The following is an 11,864-nucleotide window of genomic DNA, read 5'->3' as shown; positions in this document are numbered from 1 at the left end:
ACTATGTTTACGAGATTAAGATTACTATTCAGAAAAAAAAAACATATAGAACAAAAATTTTAACCATTAAAAAATTTAAATAAAACAAATAATAATCAAAACAATGAGAACCAAATCTGATATAAAAACTAACAAAAAAATAATAAAAAACTCAATCAAAAAAAATAAAAAAAAGCAATTAAATGAAAACCAAAATTGGATGAAAAAAATGAAATAAAATGTTGAAGAGCAAAATTGAAAGATAAAACAAATTAAGAGAAGGATAAAAAAAAAGCAATTAAAAAAATAAGAACCAAAATTGAATGAAAAAAATGAAATAAAATGTTGAGGAGAAAAATTGAAAGATAAAAAAAAATTAAGATAATGATTAAAAAAAAAAAATTAAAAGAATGATAACTAAATTTGAAAAAAAAAGAAGAAGAAATAAAATAAAATTGAGGGGAAAAATTAAAAAAAAAATCATGAAAAGGATAAAAAAGCAACAATCAAGAGAATAAGTACCATATTTAATATAAAAACAAAACAAAATCAAATGAAAAGTGATAAAATTGGTAAAAAAATCTTAAAAAGAATCCAAAACAAAGAAAGAACAATAAAAAAAAAAAGATCACAATTTAATTTTTTTCTCCGTTATTTTTTTTTATCAAAATAATATCATTTTTACCTTTTAGCTTAATAAAAAATCAAGCAATTAGTTATGAAAAATCATATCAATACATGTTGATTTTTTTTTTATCACTATTTTTTTTTATCAAAATAATATTATTTTTACTTTCTTTATAATAAAAAAATTATTGACTCTGATAACCCCGGTTATTTGACCCAACCTAAGACATGATGGGGGTTGACTTTAGGGACAGGTTTTAAATGCATGATAAAAAAAATAAGCACCAAATATGATAAGAAAATTTAATGAAATTAAACAATAAAGGATGAAATCACAAAAAAATAATTAATAATCAAGAAGAGAACTCAAAATAAAAGAAACTGCAAAAATAAAAATGATGATCAAATTAAAAAAAAAATACAATCAAATGATTAGGGATTAAATTGAAAAATAAAATCCAATAAAAAAAAGATTAAAAGCAAATTAAATATGAATCAAAATAATGAGGATCAAATTTGATAAAAAAATAAAATCAAATCAAATGTCGAAAAATAAAATTTAAAAACAAATAAATCAAATTCGAATACAATTAAAAATTAAAAACCACTTTATACAACTTTACAAGGTCAGGACACCTGTTAAGGTAAAGAGAAAAAGAGAGGGGAGGGAAAAAAATATCATTAGAGCTCCTTCGTTCTATAGAGGCCAACATGTGTTGGCCCACTATGTATAGGGTGACACGATACTTCGAATATTATCGTAGAAGGCTACTAATGGCCGCTAGGAGGCGCCACATGCACCACTTATATATATTTATTTTGAATTATAGAAAGGCCAGAACACCATTAACCCCACATGATAATTCCAAGAAAACCAAGTTTAAAAAATCTAAAGTACCCTTTGATCTTAGGCAAAAAAAAAAAAAAAGTTGACCATAAGGATTACACACAGTAATTACACTATATATAAAGAGTGTGAAAATATGAAAACACCTTCAAATATTAGCTGTACAATTTTACTCCTAAGTTTATGTTTGTTTTTTTTTTTTTTTTTATCATTGAAGAACTCATTAGTTGTTTTGCTATGGAACACCAATTAGTTTTAGTTTTATTTGTAATATCCAGTGAAAGCATTTGGAGAAAAGATCTAATGATTAAATAATGAATAATAGTTATTAGAAAATCCATTTTAAATCTTGTTTTGGTAGATTTTTTTTTTTTTTTTGGAAAAGTGAACCCGATAAGCAAATGTTCCACATGTATATATAAGCTGTTGAAAAAAATATAATTGGAGAAATTTAGAATCTGTATATGACTTTGAAATGATTTTATTGCTAGTATAAATAGAATGTGCAGTGGTGCATTTAGTATTGATGGTGTGTAGTGCCAGCAATAAATCTTGAAGAATAGTTTTTTTCTTTTTTGGTGGATTATGTGAAAATATCATCTTCTAATTAGAAATAAGCAAAAACAAATAAAAAATTAATTAAATTAAAAAAATTAGAAAAATAAATAACCGAAAAAACCAAGCTGTGAAAAAAACTGAGTAAACTAATTAAAATTTTGAAAAAACTAATAAGTTTGGTTCGGTTTTATAAACTTGAAACTGAAAAAAACCAAACCGAATCCAAAACTGGAAAAAAAAAAAAAAAAAACCGAGCTAAATCGAAAAAAAGAGCCAAACTAGAAAAAAACCGAGCTTAAGACCTAGCCAAACCGGTTTGAACTGTTTTTGTCCTAAAAACCAAACCGACCCGAAACAGGTTGGTTTGAATCGGTTTCCATTTAAAAAAAAAAAATTTGTTTGATTATTTTGTTTTTAATAAAAACCAAACCGAACCGAAAATGATCACTCTTATTTCTGGTGTAGTTTTATATAATAAATTTAACAGTTTTTGTAAAATTAAATATTTTAATTTATATTTATTTTTAATTTTTTTAATTGTATTTTAATTATTATTTATTTATTTACATTCTTGATTTATGTAATTAAAAATTTATGTAAACTTTTTAATTTATAAATGAAATTTTTTATTTGAAAAAATAAATTAAAAAAGTTTATATATCTAATTTTTTATTAAAAAATATATAAACCACAACGAGACACGGATAAAAACTAAACCCTCAACGATGGCCTGATCACGTCAAACAACACAAAAAGGCCCGGTAACAGCCGGCATTACGCTTAATGGAGCCGGAAACCCTACCATAATCGACCAACATTACTGCAATGGAGCACGTTGCCCAGAGCAGGTAAACTGGTTATCATTCTGAATTTTACTGCTCTATTGAAGTTCTAAGAGAATATAATGCTAATGCTAATTGCAAAACTAATGATCCACAGCCAGACTGACGTTCACTGGTGCCCGAGGAACATCTTCAGTTGTGCAAGCAATGACGTTGGACTGTGCAGCAATAGGTTGCAACAACATCAGATTGGATCAAGAAGATATTGCCTCATCGGTGGCTGGAAAGCAAACTACTGCATTTCGCAGGAATGCTGTGAAACACCTGTCACTACAGCACCTCCTGTACCTTGTCTCTCAAAGTGAGAAATTGCCTAGGATTTTTTAGTACATTAATTGCCGTGTAGTTAAATCCTTGGTTACATTTGGAAAAGGTGATTAATTCAATTTTATTGAACAAATAATTAACCTTGTACTCCATTTTTAAGATGTTTCTGCACTTCAAGAAACTGTTTCGTCAATCCAATATAGGCTTATTCCCTAAAAGCTGCTAGTGTTTCTAACTATTGTTCGTCGAAGCATGGATTTCGAACCCCGAAATTCTAAATGCAGAGTGAAATGCTAGTGCAAATTTTAATTTACAAGATTTATCGTGCATTGCAATTTGCTAATTGCTAGTGTTTATGCAAATATCAGACCCACTGTCTCACTTGCTAGCACTAAGTTTCATGTGCCAATTAAATTTCAATCAATTAGGAATTAGGCACTCAAATATATCAGTACAAACTCATTCTTAGAAGTATAAATTAGACCCCTTTGCTAGCCGGACTCATTCAGAATCTGACAAAACAAACACCTGACCTCACGAAGTTTGGTTCATGACCAGCACTACTATCAGGAAAGAATAGACTGTTAGGTGAACTTGTATTTCATTTTATACTTTCCATTGGTTTGAAACATGTTGAGGACTCTCACTCTATAAAACTATGGTCTACAAATCATTCTGAAAGCATATGAATGTACTCAGTAGTCATTAAGTTTATTCAACCGAAAATAGTCACTTAGACTCTCACAAAATTCCTATACAAAACTCACAACCTGACATTTCATAACTTTCAGAGTAAGAGTTCGTGTGGGCATTTTTGAAGTAGATTGCATAGTTAACATGTTTTAATTTAGTTCTTAGTTTAGTCCTTATCAGAATCCAACTAGATTTCCTTCCTTATGCAACCCTATTCAGATTTATCTCAGGAGGTCTGAACTTGCTCAAATTTAGTGAATGCAGAAGGTTCGTGGTATCTAGTAACTCTATGCAGAGATAGGCATGAAAATAAATTATGATTTTGTTTGATACCCTAGATGGTTATTATGCTTTGTTAATATCTGAAAACTTAAATGTCCAGATAAGATTGTTTACTACACAGATTCCTGTCCTTATTAGCCAACTTGCCATAACGAATCCACTGTGGGGTTGAACAGGACTGGAGTCTTGGTTGACCAAAAACAAGTAGTTTAAGCAAAGATAGGGCGTCTGCATGCAAATGCAGGAAATGATAGACATTTGCAACTCTTAGAGGCTGAGCACAATTTGGACAGCAATATTTTTTGAACCTTTCTTCAGATATAATGATGAAAGAACGGTTTTATTTGCTTAAATATGCCACATGGTGAATTTGTCTTGACTGGAAACTGAAATTGCCTAGAATCCAATGCACTCACCAGTTTAGATAATGCCAATGTGCACAAAAAATAAAAGTAAAGAAAATTTGAGATAAATTAAGTTGTAACAGACTAGATTTTTTTCTAAATTTGCTGTTACCAGCCAAAAAATTAATCAACCTTGGTAAATTTCATGGACATAATTAGATTTAGTTAGCTAATATGATCTATGTCATGCCTTGCATACTGTCTTAGTTTCATTTCTCAGACTGGAGCAATAGTTTCAGAATCCAAGGTAAACAAAATTTAGATGACAAAAACTATAATTACAAATATATCTAGGCAAAATGGTCAGGATAAGTTTGAAATTCAAAAATGCAAATTCTTGTCATGAATCATAAACCAGGTGCAAATTAATGTCCATTGTAGGCTAATGATGACATTAAAATGGGAGGAGGCAAACAAGGCAAGTCCACAACAGAACCAGTAGTGTCACTTGTCACTTTCTTAATTCTGAAACGCAGTGGAAGTTACAGAAAACCTACTCTCAGTAGCCAACACCCGTTGTCATCAGAATTTAACCAAGAAGAGATTAGTAAATGGAGGGTGTATGATGATTAAGGGAAAGAGTAATAATTGAGCGTGTAGCTTACGTTCTTCTTCCACGTGTGGCATAAAGTCTCAGGCAGCCTTATTATAGATTTTCAGGAATTCTATGGAGGATTTTCTTTCGCTCCTATATTTTCGATGGACCTGCTCAATTCAGCTGATTCTTATTGACATTTCTGCGCCTGAACTTAATAGGTTACGCAATTTGGAAAAACAAATTAGGCTATATTAAGGCTGCTTTCTTAGTGAATTCAGACCACCATTTCTATTCATTATTCCACACACACACACACTCTATACTACCATAATGGCCTCTATCACAGTTGACCAGTTACATGCTTATCATACCATTGATCGAGAGGTCTTTTCTCGATTGGTGATAAATCTTAAGCGAAACCCTGCTGAATCTCTGCTGGTCATAGCTGTGTGGCTATGGCTGGAAGACAAGCGTTATCCTAATGTCATTGCAAAAATGACGAGCCTAGCGGATACTGTGTTGAACATCGTGGCTAATGAAGCTGCTCTATGCTTGAATTTTCTAGAATCCACCAACCTTCTGATCATACCTAATGGTGGTGGCCTCCCTTTTACTTCTATAGTCATTGGAAAGGACATTTCGTTGGAAATGTTCCTTCAGAATAAATTTACTGCGATAAGCAGAATAAAGAATTTTCTTAACACAGTCTGTGCTCGTGTATTCACTGATATTTTGCAGTGTGTTTTAGCAGGCACATCAGAATTGATTGGAAACCAACCTCTTGTTGTTCCTGGTTTTCCTCATCCAGTATTTGGTGATGTCACTATACTGGCAAGGTCTGTTGACAATGATTTTCCTGCAGGAGGACTCTGGGGTTGGGACCCTGCTCTTACTGTTCCTGAGAATGACAGGACAATGTTTCTTACTTTCTCAAGGGGTTTTCCTGTGACGAATGAGGAAGTGACAGAACTTTTTACAAGTATCTGTGGTGATTGTGTTGTTAATGTTCAAATGCAAGAAAATTCTCAATCTAATGAACAGCCTTTGTATGCAAAAATGATTATGCGCACTGTCACAGCTGTTGATCAGGTCCTGTGTGGGAAACGTGTGGCAAAGTTTCGGATCAATGGCAAGCACATATGGGCTCGGAAGTATGAACGCAGGGAGTAGTTCGAGGGAGCCTAATTCTATGATTGCATAGGATTGTGGTTCACCCTTTGTTGTTGCAGAATAAAATCAATGTTTGGCCACAGATTTGTTTTCTATTGTGATATCGGTTCTCTCCTAATTTGGTTTGTTCAACTTTTCTCTTAAAACTTTTTCCATTTGTGTGTCATTGGCATGCATTATGAATTATATCGGTTGCCATTACTTTGTGTCACAATTAATTAATCATAGCTTATTTCAGTAAGAAAAGCTTGTGCTTGAGGAAATGAACAGATTTTCTCTTTCAAGTCCACGTTGCTTCCTTTTCTGAAAGTATCTTACCATCAGATAAATACAATTGTGACATTTAGCAGTAAATTGTTGTTCAATGCAATGGCTAATCAACTGAGTTGGGGCAATTATGATTGTTAAGCAGTAATAGTACTCGTTGAAAATATCGGCTAATCATCGATTCACCGACAACTATGATAGTTAACCATTACTCTGTATTTGAGAATAGCGGTTAATAAACAAACAAGAAAATCATGATACTTATCCATTAACACCTGATGAAAACAGCAGTTAAGACAATTTTGATTGTTAGCTATTGATTAGTTGTTGAAAAAAAGTAGTTAGTCCGCAGTTGGTAAAACCATTAGCATCCATTTTTTTGCCAATTTTGTGCAACAAGCACATTTAATGATTGATAATTTCAGCCTACAGGTTCCATCCAGTCCTTGAATCATTTGGTGAAAAATATCAGTTCTCCAAATAATTTCACTCATTTCAGCACACGTTCCTGTCCATATTTTAGAAATGATGAGAAGCCAAATGTAGGAAGAGAAGTTCTGAGCACCAGGTTTCCTTTCTTTCTTGTTAGCTGTTCATTTTTACATTGGTAGTTATCCTATTGAATATCAGGAAGAGCTGTTCGCATTCTGGTACTGATTTGGACTTTGCTCGCTGAAAAGAATTCATTTCCAGTAGATTATTTGAAAGACAACTAGCTGAAAATGTTATTTTAGTTATGCCATTTATCAAAGAAAGGTTAGTCCTTGGCAAATTGATAGTTTGCATGTGTCAAATATTTGTGATTGTGTGCATTGAATAACGAGACTTGTTCAGTTGCTATTACCTGCTCCAATGCTCTCCTGAACCTGTTGTTTTTCAGTGCTTAGTCCAAAGGTAGTCATGTCCTGGACCTATTCATTTTCTATTCAGTCATTTTTCCTATTCTGGTTACTACCTCTTTCTCATCTCTTACCTGAGACCAATATGCATATGGGACACTTCTATGATGCTCTCAGGACTTGCCGCACTTTTAGCTGCTGAACTATCAGGTCTAGTTAGGCTTGTTCTGTCCTTTTTTTCTCTCATGCAATGCAATGATTGGCTTCTTGTCTTCTTAGTTTCTTGATCATAATTTTTACTTGTGCATGAAAATAAGGACTTGCTATTTTGTTCGGAATCAATATTGATCGCCAATCGATAAATTGATCTAAGTATGTGTCAACATGGATAAAGTACAAGCCACTTTTGTGGTTTCAGAAATGAATATCCATTTGTTAGTATTGAAATATTCAGTTTCACACTCATGACAACCCTATGCTATTGCTGATATCAGTTATCAGGACAGAAAGACAGACATTGTGTCATCCTGTACTGTCTGTTTCCTATGATGAATTCATACTGGCTATGTATTTGGTTAATGACACGAACATGTTTTTATAGAACATAAAATTTGATCAATGTGCATTCTAGAAAATGGACCCTATTTCGATGCGTGTCTCTGGAATCTGGCTCGGAAAAAAATATCTACAGAAGTTTCTTGATAATTCTTCTTCCTGAACTGATAAGACCTAGGTAAAATAAATAAGCTCGAAACTAGAAGTAGTTTAGTTTATTATTCTTCTGGTAAGATTTCTGTTTGTTCTTCTTGTTGAATGAGCTTTTGTCTACATAAATTTCAATTTTTCAAAAGAATGCAGATGAGAAGATGAGGACTGATTGCATTTCTTGGGTCTTTAGTATCAAATTACTTCTGGCCGCTACAACTTTCCAAATGCATACAAAAAGAGAAATGTCTATTGTCCAATAATCTGAATCTCTCCTCAAACATCATTGTTTACAACTAGAAAACAATACTATGTTGATAGACACTTCAAGTATTAATAGAATCAAGTAACAACTTATGTCTATCTAAGAAAAGATAAATAAGGTCTTGGGCTCTATTCTATAGCCACACCATTGGCTATTCCTCTCTTCCTAATCTGCATCTTTCTCCATGAAGCAACTCTAAAACAAGCTTCTGTAGACCTCAACGTGAAGGAGACATCCTTCCCGTGCCCTTTGTTTGATGCTGATAGCGGTAATAGTACTCTGATATGTATGGGCTCAGTAAGTGTTGGCGACAGGCACTTAAAACTTACACAGAACCACTACCAGGCAATTCTAAGTTGACACAACCTGTGCCTGTTGACCAGATTGGCAGGGTTCTATTCCATCAGCCTGTGATTTTCACCTTTTCAAATCCGTCTCTGGAGATGGATTGCATTTATTATGGCACAGAATAATAGTCCTCCTCCTCCCAATAGCAAGGGGTCATATCTAGGAATCCTGGATAGGTCAACAGAAGGTGAATCTCCATTATAACCGATGAATAAATTAGGTTCTCGATCATGTGTTGATGTTGTGCATCTGCATAGTTTAGTCCATGAAAAAACTAAATGTATCAGGAGGCAAATTCATGTAGCTCAATCCAATTAATTTGACATTGAAATTTGGTGTAGTTGAATTGTTATCTACTAGCTGCCGTTGATTGATCCTAATCAAGAACTTAATTCATAAGAATATTTTCACTCTTTGAAATAGATAGATGGTGTTACTCGACAAATAGCTGTGGAACTTGACACTTACCTGAATGAGTTTGATCCAGACGGAAAACATATGGGCATTGGTGCAATAAGCATAACAAATCCAGTTGCAGCAAGAGTATCAACAACACAGGAATTTACCTTACAAGTGGAAGAGATATCACAGTTTAAATTAATGATGATAGCTCGGAAAAGAAGCTCCAAATTATTGTTGCATATGCAGGGAATCCACTAATGATATTCCTGAATCAGTCTATTGACATGTCAACATGGGTTCTGAATTCTGTTTGTATAGGCTTCACATCCACTACAGGACCTTTCTTGGAGTCTCATGAGGTTCTGAATTGCACTTTCTGATCAACACCATTGCCAGAATTCAAGAAAGCTCTTGAGAAAGAAGATGGAAAAAGGATCATCTTGATTATTGTTGCGGCAGATTGGCGGTACTGATACTATTCACTTTACCGCCTGCTTTACAGGATTTTAAGGAAGAGAAAAGAGGAGTAAAAGGAGAGCTGGTATTGAAAGCCGGTCAATGAGAGCAGCAAACGCACCTAAAATGCATACATGTAGACAACTCTCAAAGGCTACTCGCAAATTCTGCAGAGAAATCATGTTAGGAACTGGTGTATTTGGAAGTGTTTACAAAGGTGTCGTTTCTTCATATCCTCCTATGATCTTAGCAGTAAAAAATATCTCAGAAACTTCAAGACAAGGTCAGCTTTACTTGTTTATTGCTTTAAAAATTTCCAAATGATTCTGTGATCAGAAACAACAGTTAATTCCAAGTGCATTATAATGAGTAGGTGAAAAGGCGTATTTGGCAGAAATATGCACTAGAGGGCATATGCGGCATAAGAACATAGTGCAACTCCAAGGCTGGTGCCACGAGCGCCAGCACCTTCTTTTAGTTTAGGAACACAAACCCAATGGAAGCCTTGATTGCTACATTAGCAAGCGCTTTCTTGACTGGAACACTAGGTACAAAATATTAACAGGCCTGGCATCAGCATTACTTTAGCTCCATGAGCAGCATGGTCATCCTATCTCTCACCGAGATGTCAAGCCAAATAATGTAATGTTAGACTCTGATTTTCTGATTTTGGAAATTTCACCCTTGCAGATTGCCACGAAGCGATTCTGCAGTTACAACAGTGCTTCCTGAAGTAGCCTGCACAGAAAAAGCTACCTCAGAATCCGATGTCTACAGTCTTGGTAGGTTGTAATAGAAGTTGTGACAGGACAATGGTTCTAGGGTATTTTCGAAGAAATAGTTTACTAAATTATGCATGTAGTTTACAAGGAAGAAATGCATTGCTTGAAGGCGTCCACAGAATGCTAGAAGGAAAATATGATGAGCAACAAGTGAAGAATGCATTACTTGTTGGCCTGGCATGCTTGCATCCTGACACAAAGGGTCGTCCAACTATAAGAAAAGTAGAGCAAATTTTGTTGAAACCCAATGAGCCTCTAATGAAGGTGTCTGAATCGCGGCCGACTGCAATTTTTGTGCCATTACCGCTGTGTCAACCACAAGGTCTACAGCTGTTTTGGGTCTAAAAGTGACAGTGCCTTGTTGCAGTCAGCCCCTGAAGAGATGGTGCTTGATAAGATTATTACACACCACGAAGATTGTGACATGTAGAATTGGGTCCTTGGGGGTGTTAAAGACAGAATTTTACTCCATTCTTGAAATTTCTTATTTTCATCTTCATTTTGTGCATGCTTGTAGCTTTTAATTTGGTCATGCATCTTTTTTAAAAAATATTTTTATATCAATGCATCAAAACGATCTAAAAACACCAAAAAATATTTAATTTTCAACAAAAAAAAAATTAAAAACTTTTTAGAATATGGATTGAACTACGTTCTCAAACAATCCTGAAAAAGACTAAGAGGTCTGACCCCTGAAAAAGAAAGATATTGGTTTTTCTTGAACAATTTAATATTTTAGAGCTAAGTTTTATCCCCTCCCAAAACAATATTCATAATCTTGACTCTTCTAAAAAGATTTCCTGGTTCAAGTGTATTTTATAATGAATTGATTAAATCAAGAATCATATTTTACTGTATTTAAAAATAATCTTTTTTCATGGTTTTGCCGTTAAAAAGTATAGTATGAAGTTTGTTGTTAAAAGTTTGTTTTTTTCATGGTTTTGCTGTTAGTTTTTTTCTCAAAAAGAATTATCTTTTGTTTGTCACGTATTTTACACGTGATTTGATATGTTCATAGAGTTGAGGGTTATTTTCAGTATAATATTTAATCATGTGTATAGCTGATTTAGTAAATTTAAAAGAAAAAAAATTATAAAAATGATAAATTAAAAACACAATTATTTTGTAAGGATAAAATTAAATTAATTATAATATAAAGATGGGTTAAAAATTCATTTTTAGAGAACAAAATGAAATGTTGAAAATTTTAAAGTTAATGGATTGATTCCCCCTAAGATTGAAAGTAAAAACTTGCAAGACTTTAGAGGCCGAAATGTAATATTGACAATTTTAAAGGGGTCCAAAGGAAAAAAATGCGTTTGCCGGGAGTCGAACCCGGGTCTATTGCTTGGAAGGCAATTATCCTGACCGTTGGACTACAAACGCTTTCTGAAATTGAGGCTACTAAATTATTTATTAACAAAGTAATATTTGGACATCAGTCCCGCAAAGAAACGAACAGCGAGACAGGCAGAAGCCGGCTATGTTGTTGGAATATTGAAAACATGGTCCAAAGACACTGACGTCGAAGTAAAAAGGAAGGGCACAGTACACCAAATGGACAAGCTGGTCAAGAATCCAATCAAATTCATG

At 33.5% G+C, this 11,864-nt stretch overlaps 1 protein-coding gene, 1 non-coding gene and 1 pseudogene across 2 annotated transcripts; 2 read left to right on the top strand and 1 right to left on the bottom strand.

Annotated features, from left to right (window-relative positions):
* Window positions 1–3,423: 3,423 nt before the first annotated feature.
* Window positions 3,424–9,231, top strand: LOC118050288 (uncharacterized). The gene is made up of 2 exons (XM_073409808.1): window positions 3,424–8,818; window positions 9,055–9,231. Exon 1 carries the CDS (start codon window positions 5,368–5,370, stop codon window positions 6,205–6,207), a length of 840 nt encoding a protein of 279 aa, XP_073265909.1. The 5' UTR covers window positions 3,424–5,367; the 3' UTR covers window positions 6,208–8,818; window positions 9,055–9,231.
* On the top strand, window positions 8,568–10,809 carry LOC118050153 (uncharacterized; annotated as a pseudogene).
* Window positions 10,810–11,585: 776 nt separating this feature from the next.
* Window positions 11,586–11,657, bottom strand: TRNAG-UCC (transfer RNA glycine (anticodon UCC)). The gene has a single exon. It is a non-coding gene; the product is annotated as a tRNA-Gly (tRNA).
* Window positions 11,658–11,864: the final 207 nt, after the last annotated feature.

The sequence above is a fragment of the Populus alba genome, chromosome 6 (assembly GCF_005239225.2).
Source record: "Populus alba chromosome 6, ASM523922v2, whole genome shotgun sequence".
NCBI classification, from domain to species: domain Eukaryota; kingdom Viridiplantae; phylum Streptophyta; class Magnoliopsida; order Malpighiales; family Salicaceae; genus Populus; species Populus alba.
The sequence above is the reverse complement of the archived record's forward strand: the minus strand, read 5'-3'. Positions and strand labels throughout refer to the sequence as shown.